The following is a 23,727-nucleotide window of genomic DNA, read 5'->3' as shown; positions in this document are numbered from 1 at the left end:
GCAAAAAATCAATACTGGATTAATTTGTCAGGGTTTAATTTAACGTTGGATTGGAAAAAAAGATGTAAATGCATGCAATAAGTGTAATACGTTATTTTATGAGTCCTTGATTGAAAATAATCTTTCTCAATCCAAAAAAAAAAAGTGCAGGAAAAGTCTTAAAAGTATTATCCTGTTTCTTTGTTACGGTTTAAATTATCCTCGATTTATCAGTCCGTAAGTAAACCTTTGTTTTTATCATGTTTGTATTATGCTGTTAAATATTTACTGTTTCGATAACAAAAAATTTAAACGGAAATAATACAAAATATAAAAAGCACATCTGAAAATATGCTTAACAAAAAGCGAAGCATACAAATAAAATAACTATAAGCAAAGCACATCATGCTATAATGAATTCGATCATAAACAATCACACATTTAATGAAACAAAATTCTTTAGAATTTTAATTAATCGTTATTTAGTTTTACACCAACGAATAATTGTTAAGTTTTTAATTAAAAATAAAAGAGTAAAGAATTAAGAAGTGATTGTGAGAAAACTGATATTTGAGATTAATTTGTAAATTAATATTGTAAATTGAAAAGAAGATAAATGTAAGAAACATACGAGTCTTTTGAAATCATTTGAAGGCAAGAAATGAAAAACAGTTATTCTAAAATTGTACATATCAACAAAAGAAGTCTGGATCATTTCAACGACGTTCATTGAATTATGATGCTAATTAGCAAAGTCTGAATTTTTTGTATCGTAAGTATAGCAATCATTCAGGTAGGTATATGTTCCTTAAACAGGCAGTTTGTTGTGGAACGTAAAAAAAAAAATTCAGCCTTTTCTAAGTAGTATTGGTAACGAGCTCCTGAAACGAACACAACAGTTATCAATGAAAGAATCATCGATGACTTTGGCTGAATAAAATTCCTTTTTAAACAAGACAATTAAGTCACATGACTCTTGATTTTAACCAAAACTAGTAAACTCAATAAAAGGGACTAGAAGAAATTTATTTATTTAGACAAAATCTGACAACCTAACAATTTTTACACGATGCAGATCGTATATAATTTTTGAAAATTTGAAGCAAGAAAGAATCTATTTCGTCTATTGATTATTGGCTGAAATGAATTTGAGTTATGGATAATCGAAGAATATTACTAAGTATTAAGTAACTATCTTGTTTTACACTGTTAATTATTGGAAAATATTAGCTCCATAATAGTGTAATCTCCTGGTAAGTTTTGTTGATTTTTTTTGGGAACTGCTGAAAGTACTATACATTATTTTGTGCTCTGATCACGAATTTTTGGGCTATTTTGCTCCCTAAAGGCTGCTCTGTACGCAATTTTTAGCCAAGGAACAAAAATAAAAAATGGGTGATAGATTTAGGCACCCTTATTCTAAATCAACTTGATAGCTAGAAGTCGCGAAATTGATAAGAATGGATTTAGAATCAAGGTGCCTAAATCTACCACTCTTTTTTATTTTTCTCTTGAGCCAAAATTTTGCCCAGGGCAGGACCGAATTTTTCTAAGTTAGCTCAATATAAAGGAACAATAAAACCCAACTAATGCATATATTTTGTGTCGTTAAAAAGTATTCAAAATGTAGAAAAATTGTAGATTTAGGTTGTTCAAGTCGAAATGAGACTGTTTGAAAGAGAGTGTAGATTTGAATGCATGTACTTACACAAACATGTACAACTATACTATCTCTTAATCGATTTCAGTTTGAATGACTTAAACGTTTTTTGATTAACTAGACCTGATAAAAAAAAAAGAATCAAAACGTAGAAAAACTATAGATACGTGTTTGAATTAAGTAGACCTAATCTGTATGTTTAAATTCGGTGGTGGTTAAAAATTTTTATTTTATTTAAGCTCTTTTTTATTTATTTGAGCTAAAGCTAACACAATAAAGTTTTAAAAACATCTCCAATATAACAAATAAACAGAATAACTGAGTGCGATTAAACTGGTGCAATAACTACACAATTAAAAAATAAATAAAAATAAAATAAAATTGTATAGAAGTAGACATAAATATTAAACGTTCCACAGAGCTTTTAATGTTAATTTGTAGTTAACATTAACAAAAAAATTTGTGTGTTTTTTTGAGTTCGTGAAAAAATTGTATTCATTGTAAAATTATTTTCCAATTGAATTTAAAGGTGCATTCAGGAATGTTAAACAGTTAGGTTTTTCTTTTTGACCGTGCAAATGATTATTTTTCTTTCATATCGGATAGTTAAAAGTGGATAATATTCATGTTTTAAAGACATAAATAAGTTTAAGTTAGAACAATCATTGATATATGTGTCAATTTCTATTAATATGGCTTGGTAAATCTTGGCACGATAATTGGTGAGGTATAGTCAGTTATCGATACACGTTTCATCATTTTTACAAGACACTGAAAATGTGAAGTATGATATTTATTCTGAAAAAGATATCGATTTTAAAGCTCAGTTGTCAGCGCCACGAGTTAAAAAATTGTAAACCATACCTGTTAAGTTCAGCTGATTTTTTCATTGAATGAAAAGACAAAAGTACCTACTTCATTATACATTTTTAGGGGTGTGCCATATTTTCTCTCCTTCTCTTTTATAATTGCGATATTTTTTCTACTTTTTACAGTCTTTCTTAGTATTAAAGTCTTTAGTAACCATATATAGTACTTTTTTCTATCGCTAGATAGAGTCTTTCTTAGTATTAAAATCTTTAGTAAAGTCGCTAGAAAATTTGCAATGTTTATTATGCTGCAGTGACTAAGTATCTTGACTGTTGAATGTTAATCAGTCTTGATTTTCCTTAATAATTATATTCTCATTTTCAAAGCCATTGTAGAAGTTGATGTCTGTGCCCGGGCGCATTTAAATGACTGTTATATCAATGAAAGCAGGAGTGCTTTTAATTTTAACTATTCGATATTAAAACACAATTTTTTAACCAAAGTGGTTTTTACTACATCTAAAATGATAAAAAAGACAACATAAAGTCAGTATAAAAAAAAAAAAATAAAAGAGAAACAGCTTTTTGAATGTTGTGGATAATGAAGAATATATATATAAATAGTAATATTAATATTATAAATATCCAATTTTAGTTTTGAAAAAAATTGCGGTGGCAATTATACAGGATACTTACGACGATCCTTCAGAGCTGGATATAGAATTGAGACTAGCGGCCCTCTGATCACCGTTACCTGAGGGCCGTTGTACCGCATCTGATGCGGGAAATACTTCCTGAGAACGCTGTATACAGCTACTGGGGGATACACGTTTTCTATTACTCGATGGTACTTGTGTACTTGTGTTTTCTATCACGCGAACAAAGAGAAAAACACAATATTGTTAATGATTAATTTCTTTTCTATTTATGACGAATTTTTTTTTTAATTTTTATGTTCCATTTTTATGTACTAATCAATTTCTTTATGTACTTTATATGTTTGCTCCTTTAAAAACTATCTTAGAATGCTTAAAGTGATATATAGTGTGTCCCCGGATAGAGGTAGCTATACTTGTAAATTTTCTTGTAAAAAAGTCATTCTTTATAAAAAATTTTGCTTATTCTGAAAAGTATGTAGGCATATTTAAAACTTCTAAATAATGTACAGGGTAGCCAAAAAATTGAAATCACTATTTTTCTTTTTGGTAAACTACCATTCCTTTTTATAAGTTGACAAAATGTTATTCAGAAAAGTTGCTCGCAATTAACAATTATGACTCAATACAAAATATCAAGAAGATCCGTGTACTTTAATCATAGCATCATTTTTTTATTTGAACAAAAGTTGTAATTACAAAAAAAAAAACGTAAAAAAGAAAATAATAATAAATCAATTAACATGTACTATTCGGGAGTGTATTTTGTTTGTGGTCAAGGTTAGAAAATTAAAAAGAAAGTTTATTTTCTCGGATTTAATAAGAATGGAATTGTCAAAGTTGGAAATATCTTCTTGAAATTCAGTCATGAATTTGAATCTTGAATCATAATTGTTAATTTTGATATAATTATGATTGAATATAATTATATTATTCCGGTCGAATATCAAAAAAAAAAAAATCTGTACGTCGATTAAAATTAAAAAATTTGCACCTTATTTGTTGGAGCTTTTTTCAAATTACACTGTTGGAAGAATTTCAAAATAATATAATTTTAGACATAATGAATTCATCGAGTTGTCCAAACTCAATATTTCCGGGAATATATTAATCAAGATATTCCTACTCTTCCATTAACAGAGTTCAAAATAAAATAAGATGGCCAAATCTTCAGGCTAAATTGGCTTCCTTAAATATTTTTTTACTGTTCTACTTGAAACAAATTAATCCTTGAATGCATCCAAAGAAATAAAAACCCTATTATTATATTAAAATAAATAGCTTTGAAGTTTGATGAAATATATTCGTCGATAATTTCGATTCCATATTTATGGAATAATAACCTTATTGAAACCAGTATTGTGCACAAGAGAAATTTTCGATTTGTAAATTGTAGCATAAACTAAGTTTACTAGTTGCGGCATAGTTAGAACTATCTTTAAACTCTATACTCTCGAATCTTTGACTATCTAAGTAGATTAACTAAACCTAAGAAACTAACAAAAACAAATGCACTAAACTTAAGAAATATTTAAAATATTCTGTAAATGAAAGTCATGTGACTTAATAAGTTTTAAGAAATCAAAAAGGGGAATCGAAAAATACCAAATCAAACTGGAAATATACTCTTTATAAAGAGAAAATCGAACAAGTGAATCTAAGGCTCTTTTGAGAAATATAATATCCATACTAAATTTTTAAAATCATGAATTGATTCAAGCACATACAGTATGTTGCATTTAAGATGAAGACACCCTCATATTTTAATATTTTGTCTATCGTCAATCAATATTCCTAGAAATATCGAAAGTATGAGAGTGTCATCATCTTAAATGCGACACTGTAGATAGAATGCCTGCTCTTCTGATACAATCAGCCAAAATACAGTTTTTTTTATTAAATTTTTCGAGGGATACTTTAATAAAGCTTTCATTTAAATATAAAAACTTATTGTCCAATGTTATAAGTTGCCATGAAGCCAAAAGTGTATACAAAAACAATAAATTTAGCGCAAAAAAAAGAAATTTTATACATTTAAATTGAAGCATATTTTTATTCCAGGAGATTTGCTCAGTTTAAAGATTTCTCATTATTTCAGAATAGATTCAATCATCAAAATGAATACAGTATTCATTCTCAATCCTTCAGTATTATATTTATTAACTAAAACATGCAAATTACTAAGATATCTTACTACTAAAGCTTTGAGCTTTTAAGAAAACTGTATGTTTTAAAAGGAAATAAATCTAACTGAAATCTTTTAAAATAAATTTATATCAATTATTTAAATAATAGTAATAATAGTATTGTATCTATTTTAGATGAAGCTGAAATACAGTTTACTTAAAAACTGATTTGAAAATTGTTCAAGAAATTGAAATAGATTTAATATACAAGTTCATGCTTTTATTTCGAGTTGATATTCTCTGAATTGTCGTTATACACACTATCAAAACATGCTTCATTGAGAAACAAAAACATTGAACATAATGTTATTTGTATCTTATTATTGGAAAAAAGATGGCAGAAAACTGAATAAATGGCTGATGCATTGACATTACCAAAAAATATTGAATCCAACCCATTCGAGTATATTTTTATTATTAAATCTTATTCAGGCATTCAATTTTATGGTTGAAATAATTCATTAATTTTGAAATATCGCCTATGTTATGGGTAAGGTGAATATTTTCGATGTATCCGAACTTATTAATTTTCGAAAATGTTCTATTTCTCTAAATCGTACCTAAGTTTTATGTTTAGTAAATATTACTTACCTTGTTCACAATTAAAAAGTAAAAAATATGTTAAAAGTGTAGGTACGATTTAGGATAATTATATTTTTCTTTGCCAAGAAGACCTATAAATTTAACTTTTTTAAATTAAAATTTTTTTATATTAGAAAACCTTAAATTTTGAAATGTTATAGATATTTTAGTTTAGTTAGATAGATATTTTAGTTTTCTAATAATACACTTTTTTATTCGATTAAATATTGAAGCATAATAATAAAACGAAAATATCTTCAAAGTTATGCCAAATTTCTGATTTCGGACTTTCAATTATTTGTGATTTATTTTTCTTGAATGGAATTTGGGAAAAATTTTGAAAAAGAAGTACCTAAAACATGTATCTACTTTTGATTTGACACAAAAATAAAAAGGTTTTTTTATTAGAACCTTGATGGGAAAAAATTTGAAGAAATAATAAGTCCTAATAAGTCTTAGAAACTCTGAAAAAGTCTTAAGAACACTGAAAAAGTCTCAGGAACTCTGAAAAAGTCTTAGGAACTCTGAATAACTCTGAATATCACAACTTATTAAGTCTGGATAACTGTGAATTAGACTGCCCCAAAACGTTGGGAAATTCAGAGTTCTTAAGACTTTTTCAGAGTCCCTGAGACTTTTTAAAAGTTCTTAAAACTTTTTCAGAGTTTCTAAGACTTATTCTTTCTTTAAATATTTTACCACCAGGGAAGAAACAACAGCTCATTTTAAGACACCGTTTAATTTACAAGAAATATTAGCAAACTTTCTAATCCAAAATATTTCAAATAAATTCATTTAAACTTTATCTAACCATAATCTTGATTGTCTAGAACAACTAATTTTTATCAAGCTAAAAATATTTCCCAAGTGTTTACCTAGTCTTAACTAACAAATTTAGATTCTCACATAAAACGATTCTATAAGTCAGAACTTCAGAAATCCCTCGTAAAAGCAGTTTATTGTATTGCGCTTTTTAACAGATGATATCAACACTTGAAAGCTTCTAGCTTGATAGAAAATTAATATTTTTGTAGTAGCTAGTTTTAAATTCAAAACAATATCAAAGAATACTTTTAGCGGAGATATCTTTTAATGTTCTAACTTAATACAAAAGATTATAATTTCATTGAAATATCAAAAACTCTTGCACACAAATACTGTTGAGGTAACATTCGTCACAAAGGCATAATATTGTGACAAGTTTCTGTTCTAAGCTCAAATCTTTTCATATTTGCCGCAACAGTGGACACAACTTAAAAGGATCAGTAATAACTTGATCAAAAGGACCATATTATTATAAAATAGAATTAAAAATTAAAATTAATAAAATTAAATACTGGGATTTATTTTGATAGTGTGCAAGCCAGCCACTTATTTAGTGTTCTGCTGATGTATCTAAATGTCTATATCTAAAGTTGCAAATTAAAGCTGCAAGTTTGACCGAATTGCTACTTTTTAATTAAAAAAAATAAAATAAATTAAAAATTAATATAATTTAATTATTAAAACTACTTTAAATATTTCAAAATTATTTTTTCAACTGATTTATAAAATTAATTGATATTACGCAATTCAATAAAATTACCTAAATATAATATAAAATCAAAAATAATAAATTTAATAATTATTTAATAATAATATGCAAATAATATTGTATTATATAGTAATAACAAATATGAACAAAATCTACAAAAAAATAAAAAAAAATTAATTAAAATTAATTAATGAGAAGCATCAAACATCGCAAATACACAGTTTGGCCTGAGCTCAATTTTACTTAAAGTATTGTAAAATGAAACCCAGATTATTTTTTGACTTCGTGTTACTCTAAAATCTATAATTCAGTGTATGAATAGTTTTTTGTCTCTCTCACACGCACAATCTAATCAAAGTACTTTGAATTTATGGTCACTGAAATCAATTTTTATTTGTAGTGTATGCATAGTTAAGACTAACTCTTTTCTACCACTAAAACTTTTTAAAGGTCCTCATTCGTACTAAACACTACACTAATATTCTACAAAATGTTCGATTTACATCTAGGCATATAAATATCACGAGTATGACAGAGTACATGCGTTAAACAATGCATCTAAGTAAGAGGTATATAGGTGTTATATGAAATTGCAAAAGTGACTTGTATCGTGGCTTATCTATTGTAGTTCATCTATTCAAGTAAGAAACTCCCACTCTCCAAGCGTCTTACAACTATCTCAACGCATATCGAAGCTTCAATACATGTATATAATACCTCTCAATTAGATGCATTGCTTAACGCATGTATTCTGTCATACTCGTGATATTTATATGCCTAGATGTAAATCGAATATTCTGTATAATTTTATAATATTTTTGTTTATTAAACTTTTATAAATAGAAAACATTTCTGGAAAAGTTTAAATTATTTGACATACATCCAAATAAAATCTAGAACTACCAAATTTGACGTAAGCTCTAATGTATAAAATTACGCTGATAAAATTTAAAAGGTTAAATCTCGGAGACTATTGGGTCTACAGAGTCCATTCTAGACTCATATTGTAGCAAATTTAGTCTACTTGAAAAAAGTCCTGAAAGGCACCATCAGAACTGAAATTTCCACGTTTTTTTCGAATTTCGGCGATGTCACAAACTTTGATTATTCATTAGACCAACATCTATTGTAAAGTGAAGTAATGAGCTATTTTTGGCTTTACAATACCACGCAAGTGATGCTTATCAATTTGATAATATAGATATCGCTCTTCAATCATCAATACTCTAACTATAATCGTCTCTGTTCATCAAATGATGAATCTTCGATGAACTCATAATTAAATTAAAATTTTGTTGTTATATCATTGACAACCTTATATTTTTATGGTATTATTATAAACTACAAGATTGTCTAAATATTTTAGATAGTTTTTGATCACACTCTCTAAATTTTTGGATATAGAAATATCAAATTGAAAAGGACAACCTATATGATTCATCATTTATTCAGCCAACTTTGAACGATAAAATAATAATAAAAAGCCCGATGACCTAGGAATTTTTTGTGATTTTTGGAAACTTTGTTAATCAAAAAATGTATTTATAAAGTTTTATTGAAATCCCTAATAATATCCAATCCTTGCATATCTCCTTAACATAACTCTAAAATTACATGCTTCCTAAACTAAATATTTTTGATGTCTATGCATACTCTGATTCAAACAATAATTTTCTTTTAAACTTTATAGAAGTGATATTAGTGACCATTTAAGAAAACTATACATACGACTGAGTAAATATAAGTTTTACTGAATATTTATCTAAAATAAAAATGTCTACAAACGTAATAATAGTTTCACGTTAAATTCGATTATTAAAAATTTGTTAAAAATAATAAAGAAGCAATAAGAATTGTTTAATTTTTTTTTTTAAATGACATATAGAAAAACTAATAATATTTTATATATAATAAAAATGATTGTGAAAATATTGAAAAAAGCGTTTTAAATATTTGAAGTGCTGAATATTTGACGGTTTCATATTCTAGACGCTATTGAATTTTATTTGATAAATTATTTTTACAATACGTGTAATCAAAAATTTATTAGGCATCTCTATGTCTTTAGTATTTTTTTGTTTGTTTTACTAAAATTGTTTAAAAGTTGTTTGAGAGAGAAGCCAAACCTGTCTCCATCTGCGGAGCCCTCTCCATCACTAGAGGCACTGGAGCCTTGTCGTGCGGGCAGGACTTCTTCGCTTCGATGTACTGTAAACGACGTCTTGCCTTTTTTTCCAAATCCAAGGCGTCGTTTTCGCCCTAACCCGGTCAGTATAATATTATTAAAAATGTAAAGGAATTTTTGTTTTATTTTAAACTAATTTATATCAACAAACTCTTCAAATGCAGAACTAAGTGAGTACATTATTTTTATCTAGAAATATTTTGTTGTTCATATTTTCTAACTCAAAACAAAAAGAAATTAAAAAAGAAATAAAAATAAATAAAATAATTAATATATAAGTTTCATTCTAATAATGTATCCATTTCTTTACAATTTTGGCTAATATTTCAAGCAAATAAAGAAATAGTTTTAGATTGTATCTAAATATTAAAAATATTTTGGTTTAGTTCAACTGAAAATAAATGTCCTTCAATGTTGGATTAAAAACCAAAAAAAAATATTTTCAAAATATAAAAATTAAAAATGAAAGATCTTTATTACCCGTGGCTGACAATTGACTTGTTGAACTACTTTTCTTGCCCATTCCACTTTGAAAATTATTATTATTTCGATGTGATTCTCTATTCTCTCTAGTTTCCTTATTACGATAACTCTCCTTCCTTCGCGGTGGTTGCTCTTCCGTTCCTTGAAAATGCCTTAATGCACCATCACTTAAGCTACCATCTAAAAACATTTTAATTTTAATTTAATATTTTAATTTACTATTTTATGGATGCCAGAGAACCGAATTCATTTTTCAATAATTGCGATTAAAAGTCAATAACAACGCAAGATTAATCAAGGTTTTGTTATTTATGATTTAGTAATCAAATGAAATTGAATTGTGCGAAATGAGATCTTACAGTGATAGTAACTTAGCTTTAGGCGGACTTAGCTTTATTCTACCCCAACGCCACGGTTGACAATGCCGCTTTTTTTTAGTCTACGGAAATTTTCTTAGACCTCTGTTTTTAAAGATCGAATTCTAAGCAAAAAATGCATTTTTTTGCATCAATTAAAACAGGTTATGGGCGCAATTATATTATGGAATAGAAAAACTAGTAAAGAAACTTAATCTATCTCGTATAGAACCCAAGTTACGATTTAATATGTGTTAATTTTGTACTCACCTGCTTTATCATCTGCAGGTACCTCTGCATTTGACATACTTCTGGTAAAATTGCCACGTTTATTATTACTCTGATGATATTCTCGATAATCCATTCCACCTAATGTCGTAATATGTTGAGATCTTGGTTGTTGTTCAATACTGCATCGTTCACCACTTCCATAGTCACTACTTTTGTTGTTGATGGAGCGTGTATCAAGGGAAGAATTAAGCATTTTACTAGCAGTATTACCAGCATCATCTACATTACTAGCACTAGGTTTTTTAAATTTATTCATGGAATTTATTTCACGAAAATCGACTCGTTTATTACTTTTATTCGTTTTCGAACTATTCGTTTCAGGTGTGGATTCGTGATTGGAATCAGTTATTTCCGAACTTTTTTTAATAATAGAACTTCTTTTATTAATTGTTTGAACACTTTCGTCAGGCTTTGTATGTAAATTTGGAACAGTTAAATATGTGGATTGTGATTGATCATAGTCGGAATTTTCCATTGAATCCGTACTTTTATTTCGAATTTTTTGAAATTGATTATCAGGATTTTCCTCATATTCATAATATTCTAATTTGTCGTTGATGCTGACATTAACCTGACGCTTTACTGCAGTTTCTTCTTCGTAGAAATTACCTTCATCAATCGAAACACTTGGTGATTTACATTTTTGAAACAAACTGATATTCGCCATATCCTCAATATTCGTATATAATGGTAATTCGATTTCCGTTCGAGAATATCTACGATAATGGTCGGTGACTCTATCAATATGATTTTCATCTTCGCTAGCAATGGAATTTGATAATTCTGAATCAGATGGAACTGATATTCTTATAATAGGATCCATATATTTCCTACCTGAATTATTTACCATTGATTTTGATCTAGTATCATTTTCAGAGTTTTCATTTAATTCTTCTTCGTTTTCCCAATCATTTTCTTGATCAAATTCGCTAGTTTGTCCATTTTCTCTATTATAATCGCCGATAGAATTTCTCTTGGTAATTTCATCATCCTCAAATACTGAATTTGCTAGACTAATAGATGATTCTGATTGACTCCGTTGTAAATTATCGTTAAATGGTTGGCGATTTGATGAATAATTGAATTCATTGTCATCAAAATGTTTCGAAGTTTTTCTTGAAAAATTGCTAGGATTTTCCTTAAGTGATGGTCTACAATTTGGTAAACTAAATTCTTTGTTGGAATTTTCCGGGGGTAATGGCATATCAGGATTATTCCTAAGAGATGTTCTACGATTGGGTAAAATAAATTTGCTATCTTGAAAGTTTTTGGAATTTTTCCGTTCTAACGAACTATTACAATTTTCTTTAATTGATACTCTACGATTTGGTACAATGAATTCGTCATCTTGGAACTGTTTAGAATTTTTTCGTGTTAATGAAACATTTGGATTATCTATGAATGATGTTCTGCGATTAGGTAAATTTATTTCGTTAACTTGAAAATTTTTAGAATTTTTTCGTTCTAATGAACTATAAGGATTATCCATATTTGGATTTGGTGAATTTAATTCTCCATTTTGAAAATTTTTAGAATTTTTTCGAGTAAATGAATGATCAGGATTATTCATAAGTGATGTTCTACGATTTGGTAAGCTGAGTTCACTATCTTGAAAATTTTTAGAATTTTTTCGTTCTAATGAACTACAAGGATTATCCATACTTTGATTTGGTGAATTGAATTCACCATTTGGAAAATTTTTAGAATTTCTTCGAGTAACAGGATCATTCATGAGTGATGTTCTACGATTTGGTAAGTTTAATTCACTATTTTGAAAATTTTTTGAATTTTTTCGTTCTAATGAATGATTTGCATTATCCATAACTGATTTTCTACGATTAGGTAAGCTCATTTCATTATCTTGAAGATTTTTAGAATTTTTTCGTTCCAACGAGCTATCAGGATTATTTTGAATAGATGTTCGTCGTGGCAATGAATTATCTTTTTCGAGTTTTGATTCAGTTTCATTGTCTTTTGATTCATCAGATAAAATATCATCTTCGCAATCACTTGGTGGTCCATTTTTTATTGCAGTTTCTACACTCATTAAATCTTCTTCCTCTTCGTCATATGACTGTTCTTCTTCTTCTCCTTCTTCAAGTTGCTCGTCGTCAACTTCACTTTTAATTTCTTCTTTCTCTTTAGCTTTGTCTTTTTCATTATCGTACTTGCCATAATTAATCATATTTTTTGGTAATGAAGTAGTTCTTAGAAACAAAGGTCGTTTATAACTGGTTCCACCACAAACCCAACCCGTATCTGAGTCGTATAATATATCGATAATTTCACTATCAGTTACTAAATAATGATTCCTAGGATTTGTATTCTTATTGGCATTTTTTATTTTTTTATCACATAATTCACAGCCTATTACTTCGGCAGCATCGGGGTCACTTGGACTTTGGTTTTGGGGTAAACATATATGTGGTTTAATATCGATAAAGTAATCTTCGAGATCACAATAGCAATCGTCAAGATTAACATTACTAGGTACGTCAAGGGAACACGATTTTTTAATAATTGACTTTTTAGCCATTTGACCAGATTTTGTACTTAAAGATACATCTATAGTGAGCATTTGCCGTTGCGCACAGCTTTCGTTTTGAACAGAGGAGGATATATTCGTATTTAAGGATTTATTTGGGGTAATATTATTTTGCATGCATATACAATTACAATTTTTATTGTTAGTAGAAGCTCTGTAAAATGTTTGTGTTATTGTTGAAATTTGTTAAAGAAATAATTACGTGTTTGAATTTACCTTAAGACGCGTGAGCCTCGTGGTCGTTCGGATTGTGTTGAAAATGCGCTACTTGTTACAGACACTACAGATTCCATATCACTATCACCTAAATCGGCTATAAATTCTTTTTCAGGTGATACACTATGCCTTAATCGTAATCTAGGAGCTGAATGTGTGGTCAAATCACTATCACTCAAACCACTGTAATGTCTTTCCCAACCTGTAAATAAGAAAAATAATACAAAATTTTTGCCAATAGTTTTAATTGCTCTCAAGCAAACAATTAAATGCACATTGACCTTTATAATATTAGTATGGTAGAGATAAGATTGCATACCTCCCATTCCTGTACTTCGATAAGTTTGAACTTGTTTCATACGCATTTGCATAACTTTCGCACGATCCTCAAGGTCTTGTGTTACACGATCTTTAAGGGCACGCTGTAAAGCTTGTGGCACTTGAGGTAGTTGTCGTTTCTTTGGTGATCCAGTCGGTGTAGCTGTTGCTGAACGTGATTGAAATCGTGGCACATAGGCATGAGATGGCATCACTACATCCATATACTGACAATTTCGTTCTTTCGGCGGTGATAAACTACGATGATCTCCAATACGTCTTGGTGATTTCGATCTGGACCTGGATTGATGCATACCTATTGATTCGCTTGGTGCTGCCGAATGTGATCTTTGTGGTGGACCGGTTTGTTGACCAGACTAAACAAATTTTTGTTTAATATATTTTAATTACGGTCAATATTTATCGATTGGGGATAAGTGCTTTAAGTGAGGATGGAAAATATAATTACAGTTAATTAAATTTCGGTCATGTTATTGCAAAAATATGAAAGCAAGTGAAGGATTAAAATGAGTGTATAAAGTCAAGGAAGTTCTAATTGGACAGCGATAAGGTTGCAAGGTCTCATTCAGGATGCTCATTCGATATGGTAGTACTAAATGCTACCAAACTCCTACAATAGGATACTTGACTACTTCTGGAAAAAATATTGGACAGATTCTCTGACCTCCAAAACTCGTCTCTTGCGCACGGGCCTGATTTTTTTTTAAATTAGTCAAATATCCTATTAAAATTAAGTGCAAAAAATTAAAATACGGGCGTTTGACATTTATCTGAATAATTAAGCATATTGTTGCAATAACAGATTTTTAGTTAGAAATTTTGAAAATATACCCGTCTATTATATTGTGCTTGTTGCGATTGTGAAATTCGTGTATCCTTATAAACCATACTAACTGCTTTATGTCGACCTTGCGGAGACATATCACGCCGTGACCGACGATCCGTATACTCGGGATCTGGTGGTGGGCTCGATGAGCTCCCTACACTTGATATGCTTGCACCATCTGCCACTCTTCGCATTCGATCTGCATCACACTCTAATTCACATTCAGATGTTGTATCCGAATCGGATAATCGGGATGTTGTACTAGGTGGTGATAAATGATCTGTTGGCGTTAATGTCATGTCTAAATCAACACCTTCGTATTCATGTCGAGTTCGTAATGTTGTTTCGTCGTGTGCAACTAATAAATACCATTCGGGTTCATCGTCTAACGGACATACATTTAATTCTACAAGAACTTCACCTAAGAAGTCATTAGCACCATACCGAACATAATCCCAAACAGTAACTTCGAGTATTTTTAATTTTAAATCAGTTTTACGTAATCCGGTATATATAAACGTTTGATTCCATCGTGGTTCGTTTGTATTAGCAAGTGTTTTCGTACGTTGTTTCGATTTATCACTACGATCCGGTAATAAAAATATTTTTGCGTATGGATTACGTGGTTGTCCATTTGTACGCGGCGTTAAACCAACCGCACAAACAATTGTTATTACTAATTTTAATGCAACACTATCATGACCAATTTTCATTTGTATTTTACCACCCACATTTGGATTATTGCCCATCATTCTTCGAGATTGATGACTTCGATTTCGTGCCATACCATGTATTTCAGGTGATCCAGGCGATGTTACCATTACACTAGGTTTATCGTAAATATCTGAAAATGAAACTATTTGATAATTAAACGAAGTGGAACTTAATAAGAGACCATTGTTTGATACATATATCAAACTTATCTGTGGAAGAAAAATTCTAATCATCTCTACAAGCAAGCAATTTAGCAATGAATTCAAATTCAATGACCTAAATATGATTTGAATTAAATTAATGAAATTACTTTTTAAATATTCGAGCCCCATGATCAAAAAAAAAACTTCTGAAGATACCCAACCCTAGTTTTATGACTTATAAATTAAGTTTCATGTATGTAAGATCTATACCCACTTTTGCCAGTTTAAGAGAAGATACATAATTAGGAACCATTTATGCTTCCTAACAAGCTAAGATTTCCTTGGAAAACGCAAACAGATTTAGCATGCAGGCAAAATATTGCTGTTGAAACTGACCATCAAGACTTTTTAAATATTCTACAAGTCCGACAAGGCGACAACTTCGAATTTCTACTTTAATTAGTTAACTGAAAAGCGTAAGTATTCTCAAAATGGGTATAAGTAACGCGATCGTTAAAAATACTAGCTTTTGAAATACGATAGCTCTACATTAACCTGAAAGCAAACATGAAAGCTTAGATGTTATACCTTTATGCTGTCGCCATGTAGTCTGTTGTGTTGGTCGTCTAGGTGTCATGTATCTTGATACCACTAATTCTACCGGCGGTTCTTGCTTCGGATCAGCGACCATATCGTATACCTCTTGAAAATTATTACCTTGTAATGATCGTCCATTCCAGTCACCTAAACAAAATAATACTCTTGGTTAGTAAAATCTACTAAATCGTATCTTACTCTTTGAAGTAATCAACTTCTTCGACTAACTCATATCTAACACTAAGGACTATTTATTTGAAAATAAGTTGCGCATATTATTATGAATCTAATGTATGAGCTAAATTATAGTCTAGTTTCATTCAAATCCGTTGAGTAGTTTTTGCGTTAAAGCGTAACTAACAAACAAACAGAATGACCAATGTTGGACCCGTACAAAGGGGTTTCGTTGCGAACTGGTAAGACGCTCTCTTTTCGAATCAACTTACCTTTATCATTCTCCTTGTCAATTTCATCACAACTAGCACATTCAGGTGTTGAACGTAACTCATCCTCCGAACTAGAAAATGATAATTGTTGTGATTGTTGCGATTGATATGATTGTTGTGATGATTGATAATATTGATGATACGATGTTGATTTCTTTGTTAAACTACTATTTCGTTTATGTTTTTTATTATTACTACCACCCCCACTAATGATTTCACCCCCTCCACCTCCAACAACCCCACCACTAACTCCATAACCTCCGCCGCCACCACTAATAATTTGATGTTGGAATTTTTGTCGTGTTGATGGCAACGGTGGTTGATTATGTGGCACAACGTCCATCGGTTGTTGTTGATCTTGTTGATTTAAAATATACCTTCGTTGATGTGGATGCACTAAATGTGGATGGGTACGCATTAAACCTTCCAATTCGTCACGATAGAATTGTGGATCATCTTCTGGATACATGGATTGTTGATGTAATGCTGATGTATCTTGTGGTATTCGTTGTTGATGCATAACACCGATCGTTTGTACAACATCCCCACCCATATCCCCACCACCGCCACGCATTAAATGTTGTTGTGTTTCTTGTTGTGAATATTGTCGACGTAAACCAGTTGTACCAGAATGTTGTAATAATGGTAAGTTCTCTTTTTCGGCAGCACTATGAGCACGTTCAAGTTTTGGACGTTTATCTGATGGATTGTTTGCTAGGACGGTTCCCATTACATCATCATGACCCATCATTGTCATTGTCATGTTATTATTATCCCCACCACCATAGTTGCCACCTTTCATGTCAGCTTCAATACGTCGCATTATTGGATCACTACCTTTGTTCATCCATTGGCCGGTTTTACTTAATAATTCTTGTTTTTTCCTACATAGTATACATACCCATATTACCTAAAAACAAATTTAAAGAGTGATTATGCTGTTTAGATGCTTGCAACAACTCTTCACATTTGATCGGGAGATTACAGAAATCGTGTAGTTTCCCCCAAACAGTATAAGATAAAGGAGAAGGCTTCCATTACTGGCAATTTAAAAAAAGAGTATACGAGTTTCAACGCCTCTTGTCGGCCGTTAGAGGTTGGTTGCGTCCAGGCATGAACGCTCTTCACCTCTTCATGGTTTTTACTGACGGGGCTGACTCGATCTGTGCCTGTCAGCACTTCCTTATGGCATCAACGCTTTGTGGGACATAAATTATCTCCTTTCTTAATTTGTCTGATAAAATAATATGTCAGATATGATCTTCGATCATTAGCGAATGAATTATCCGAAATTTGACACAAGCTCTGTGAATAGGCAATAGAAAAAGCGAAGTGTCTCTTTGTGAAAAATGGGATACTGATACAACAATACGTGTAAGATGAAGCCGCAAAATGCTTGGAAAATTAGCTAGAGATATACATCGACGGGTTTCAATAACGATTTTTTATGTGAATACAATATCAAGAAATAACCCAAAACTTTTAAATTTTGGCGCTCCATAAATGTTGTCGCCCAAGGTCCAAACATCACAGGACTAAGCTTCCATTGATCGAGATCAGAATAAAAATAAATTAAATGATACCTTGTTAGAACGTAAAGTAACTTTTCCACCACACCGTGCGCAACATCGAATATTACAATAATTACAAATGTGACCAACACCATCAGCAAACTTTGTCTTTAAACAGATATGACATGTAGCATCAAGTTCGATACCAGCTTTCTTCTGTTGTTCAGAGCGTTGACGAATTGTTTCCTCTAAAATTTGTACTTCGTCTTGTTTCCTCCTGCGAACAAATTTTAAATTGTACATATATAATAAAATGTTTCTTTAAGACATTTTAAACAATTACCATCACAAGATTTGTTTAAGCCTATAAATCTAGATTTTATCCAGGAAACAGAAGGTATTTCCTTTATCGATCGTCTTCGATTACACCCAAAAGTTTTTTTAAACATTATTATTCTTTTCCAAGAATATTATTGCTTGATAAATAATCATTTATTCTTACTTTAATACTTTAACTATGATTTTCAGCCGTATTGTGAGCCTTTTTAATTATGGAAAAATGGAAATTTTAAGTCTTTTTTTATTACTATATCAATTCGCTTCAATATCCAACCATGAACTAAGATTTAAAAATTTGTTTTACCATCAGTTTGTTCAAGAACAAAATTCTTGGCAAAATGACAAGACTGTTAGCCCCCATCCCACCCCTTTCTTTATTTAAAAACTAACAATAAATAGAATATAAAGCTCTTAAATATTTGAAATTCATACAATATTTATTTCAATGAATGCTCTATAAATATAATAATTTAGATAAAGAGATAGTAAGCGATCTAAGTTTAGTATAAAATATTTGTGATACACACAACCTATACTCCAGGAAACGAGAATAAAACATCTAAATTTTTTTCTATAGCTTCAATTGACATGAATTTGACGGTAAGTGGGTAAGACCCCGAGAAACAAAAGTTATATGGTGCCTAGTGTTGAATCTGACCAGGGGGTGGAAACTGTTCCTTCTAGGGAATGGAAAATATATGTATAAGCAAAAAGTGTCATTTAAGTATATTTCGAAAAGCCCTCACTTTTCGAGTTATTGGGAATTGAAATTCGGAGTATTTAACGTCCAATAAAAGTGCTATAAAAAACCTTGAAAATGAAAAAAAGTTTCAAGTCATTTGCACGAGTTATAATTTCTCGTACCTTATTTTCTAGGTCGACTCTTTTATAAGTTTCCAGTGGCTCCAGTATTTGGCTACCGACCAGTATTTACGTCAAGGCTTAATACTGGCTGATTCTGGGAGTATACTTCGTACGCAAACATGAAATTTTTTGAAGATAATTGATTTTTTCCTTTTTTAAGACATTTTGAAAATTTTAATACCAACTAGCGTAAAAAATTCTGCATAACGACATAATTTTCCGCATTTGATATTTTTTGGCAATGAAGTAAATACTTAATATGAGGACATATTATACGCATATATTGTGTTATTTGCCAAAATTATCAACGCCTAACTGTCTGGCTTTTGAAATATTTTTCTATCAATTTTTTTTTCTTTCTAGTACAGAATGTTTCAGAAGAAGTGTATTATATTTTTAGATCATAAAATTATATCAAAATAATAGCAGAACTGATTATCCAAGGTGTTTTAATAAAAACTCAATTAAATTTTTATATTATTTAGGTACTTGAGATACTGAAAGCTGAAAGTACTACAGTTCTACCATCAAAAACAGAACCATTTTTCCCAAATGGTACATTTTGTAATGGAATCACCTTTATAGAAGATGCAAAATGTATTTTATTGTGTAAATCAAGATGCCAAATACTTATAGAAAAATTAATTGCTGTAAAAGTTATTTCACAACAATGCTTATTGTGCTTGGATTTTAATAGAAATCGTTTTTAAAGAAAGTAATCGCACGAAAAATTATTATTTTTATATTTTTATATAAACTTATAAAACTTTGTAGACAAGCGACATTATAAATTTCAAAAGATTGCGCAATTAAATGTTTTTAAACAATTTTCAACATTTCGATCTAGACTTACTTAAAATATGGTACACTAACTTTTATAACACTTTGTAAATAATGTCTAGACTAAAAACTTTTTAGTCCCATTTATCTTATTTAATATAATTGAACTTTTCCATTAAAAATATGTGAAATGTTTGTTTGACTTTAAGTATTCAAAATACGTTTAAATACATGGTTAAACGGGCAGAGAAGGGCAGCGGTCTCTCTAGGCCTCAAATGCCGCCTTCAGAGTTCATATTTGGATGGTTCTTCAAACTGAGAAAAAAAACTAGACCTGATTTCTGATTAAATAATACTGTGTCCAAAAAATAAGATGACATTTGAATTTAAACTGAGCGCGTTTGTTGTGCATTATGAATTACTGCCGCCCGGCCAAACAGTCAAAGAATATTATTTGAACGTTATGCGTCATTTGCGTAACGCTATCCGCCTACAAAGGCCGGAATTGTGGAAAGACAATTCATGGTTTTTACACCACGATAATGCACCAGCCCATACTGCACTCATAATTCGTGATCATTTCGTCAAAAACTCAACCCATCCCGTTCCGCAATCACCATATTCAACTAATCTGGCGCGGTGCTACTTCTGGCTGTTCAGCAAGCTGAAAAGACCGCTCAGGGGACACCGTTTTGATATGATAGAAGAGATTCAAGCCGCAGCGAAGACGGAACTGGAGGCAATCCCGGAAAGTGACTACAACCAGTTTTTCGAAGATTGGTAAATCCGTTGACATAAGTGCATTGCATTGGGAGGGGATTACTTTGAAGGGGATGAAATTGATTTGGAAGAATAAATAAAAAATTTTCAAAATAAATACAATGTTACCTTATTTTTTGGGCACAATAACGACATTTTTTTTCAGTTTTAAATAAAAACTGTTGGTTTTTTATGAGGATCAACTTTCTAATTTAAAGTCTTATTCTATCTCTTACAGTTTAGCATCTACATTGGCTATTAAAGAAACCCGAAGAACTAGGTTCAATCTGATTTCAGAACATGATGTCCCCCATCAAACTCTGCAACTTTTGTTTAAGTTATTTTTTGATTGATTGACTACAAAACGAGATATTTACTTGTATAAATTAAAATGACCCACTCTGTATACAAGTTATATCAATAATGCAATATACATTGCATAGACTAATAATTGAACACAAGAATAGGTACCATTAAACGTGTGAATTTATTAGTACCTAATATAAACTTCAAGATCCAAACACAGAAGAAAGAAAATTCATTGTTTCACCAGCTCACCTATATAGTATAGAGATAAGCTTTAGCTACATACTAGATTATTACTAGATGTACCCATCTGTGTTATATATAGTTATAGTGTATCGGTATACACTCATACATAAGAGCCAATGACCTACACTCAATTTCAACCATGCTGAATTTTTCTTAATCGATCACTAGCTCGAATTCTTTCTAAACAAAATACAAAAAACTTCACAGTGGAACACAGCACAATAAGTGGAAAACGAAATAAGAGTGGCTTTTACTTCATATGAATCGTGTTTTATCGAAATCCATCAATACGAACAAGCCCATGTTTTTAAATTGTTGATAAATTTTCTAAATAAGAAATACATATAAGCGCCACATTAAGCCATATAATTACTATCTTATTTTATTGATAAAGGTCGTTTTCCTGTAAGCAAATTTTCAGCAACTCCTCAATATATAGAACTCGATTTCTAGAAACTAAACACCGCAGTTTCGAGCGCCATTGCCTTCTGACTAGATTAAATGCAAGTATATTTATATTTTTTTTTGAGACTTATTACTTTTTAACTTTAAATTATATGTATCTTATCTTAACCTTCCAAGGGCTTGGAAGGCAATTCTTCTTCTATTCATTTGAACTTTAGGTCTAATTCTGAGGTATACCTGAAGTATGTTTTCATTGAATATAAAACTCTCAAGAAGTTGTTCTTCGAACTTTAATAATTTTTTTTCGAATTATTCCTCTTTAAACTGTGCTTTTGGCCAGTGGCGGATCCACTCATATGGGCACAATGAACATGCGTCTGTTTAGGTGATGGGCAACATTTTACAGGTTTATTAATTACAAATACACTGTAGGTACAAAATTGGTCTGGGCGTCATATATTTTGTAAACATCTCCTTTGTAGGAATGCACTATATCGATCATGAGTGAGTTTATACTCCGATTCGCATTTGTCCGATTTTCGGGTGCTGTGCCGTGTCCATCACCTTTTTTGAGGGCTGCATCCGGTCATATAAACCCAAACCGTACAGGTCAATTAAATGCAAAAATTGACACTTGAAAGCCTCCCTTCGAAATTTATCAGTATATGTCCCTAAATTTTTTCCGTTACCGATTTAAGCCATGCAAATTCAATCATACATAAAAGCGCATACATAACCCATATAGTTTTGAAAAAGAATTCTTCCTTCCTATTTTCTCTTATAAGTCGTATAAAGGAATACATAAAATAGCTATTCTTAGGGAGTCCTCAATAAGAGAGTCCTCGATTTTGATTTTTTTTCCCAAATTTAAAATCAGAAACATTTCACAGGGAGGAAATAATCTAGATGGGGTATAGGCAATGTCGCGATTGATATATCGACGCCCAGTCTAAATCCCTTATGATAGAAGTTTGATATTTCGATAGTATGTTGATTTTATACCGTAGGTGTCATTTAAGAAAGGATTTTTCGAAATTCAATTCTAAAAGGACGAAATACGGGATGAAAGTTTGTATGGAAATATATACAAATCTTCATTTTTGAGTAGGACACAGATTAAAATCAATATCCTCTCGAAATTTCAAACTTCTATCAATAGAGATTTAGGCTAGGCGGCGATATACCAGTCACGACTTTTCCTATTCCCCCTCTAGACTATTTCCCCCCTCTGAAATGTTTCTGAATTCAAATAATATACAAAAAGAATCATTATGAAATAAAAATAATCCAAATCAGAACTGTTATTGAGGACTCCCGAGTAAAAACATTCATTGATGCGACTATATTCTCAACCGTATGTCTACGCGTGAGACAATGTTGTCTCAAGCCCATAAACATATCCTTAAAGTTAAATTTCTGAATTATCTTAAGCTTAACACAAACACATACATAAATTCCAATAAATAAAAATGATTTGTTATTAACCTCATAATTTCTTTTTCACGTTCTTCTTCTTGTTTTTGTCGCATCATAACACCTTCAATAATGGCACGTTCCTCAGGTGTGAGGTGCGACAGATCTGGCAAATCTGCCATGCTCCCCACCACAATAAATGATATTTATTATATTTTTGATATTTAAAAATTATTATTTTATTATACTATCTAAATATTTTCAAAAAAAATAAAAATAATAGTAATAAAAGAATAGAATGCAAAACCAAAAGAAAACAAAATGAAATTAATAAATTAATAAAATTAATCACAATTTACAACAAGCAATAATTAATAACAACATTTGCATAAAATTAACAATTACTATATTATAATTGTTAATATATTTATTAAAACGACACATTAGTAAAAGTCGTAACACAATCATAACTGTCCCTTTTTTTATATTTATTTATTTTTAAAACTCTATTATAGGGATTTGATAATCATGATTTATTTTTATAGGGAGGCGAATTG

The 23,727-nt window shown here is 30.3% G+C and overlaps 1 protein-coding gene across 2 annotated transcripts in view; it reads right to left on the bottom strand.

Annotated features, from left to right (window-relative positions):
• Positions 1-23,394, bottom strand: part of LOC123292318 (regulating synaptic membrane exocytosis protein 2-like) — a 28,120-nt gene extending 4,726 nt beyond the window's left edge. Inside the window, exons 1-10 of one of the 2 annotated variants that reach the window (XM_044872928.1) lie at positions 23,243-23,394; positions 18,131-18,335; positions 16,548-17,457; positions 16,093-16,248; positions 14,653-15,503; positions 13,802-14,177; positions 13,483-13,684; positions 10,701-10,870; positions 10,072-10,254; positions 3,145-3,316 (exon numbers count right to left, since the gene is read on the bottom strand). In XM_044872928.1, coding sequence (XP_044728863.1) covers positions 3,145-3,316; positions 10,072-10,254; positions 10,701-10,870; positions 13,483-13,684; positions 13,802-14,177; positions 14,653-15,503; positions 16,093-16,248; positions 16,548-17,457; positions 18,131-18,335; positions 23,243-23,352 — 3,335 coding nt within the window. In that variant the 5' untranslated portion in view covers positions 23,353-23,394. The remainder of the gene's footprint in view (positions 1-3,144; positions 3,317-10,071; positions 10,255-10,700; positions 10,871-13,482; positions 13,685-13,801; positions 14,178-14,652; positions 15,504-16,092; positions 16,249-16,547; positions 17,458-18,130; positions 18,336-23,242) is intronic. The other variant, XM_044872929.1, reaches the window with a different exon arrangement.
• Between the last annotated feature and the right edge of the window lie 333 nt (positions 23,395-23,727).

This window comes from Chrysoperla carnea, chromosome 2, assembly GCF_905475395.1.
Source record: "Chrysoperla carnea chromosome 2, inChrCarn1.1, whole genome shotgun sequence".
Taxonomy (NCBI): domain Eukaryota; kingdom Metazoa; phylum Arthropoda; class Insecta; order Neuroptera; family Chrysopidae; genus Chrysoperla; species Chrysoperla carnea.
Note: the sequence above shows the minus strand (reverse complement) of the source record. Positions and strands in the feature narration are given on the sequence as shown.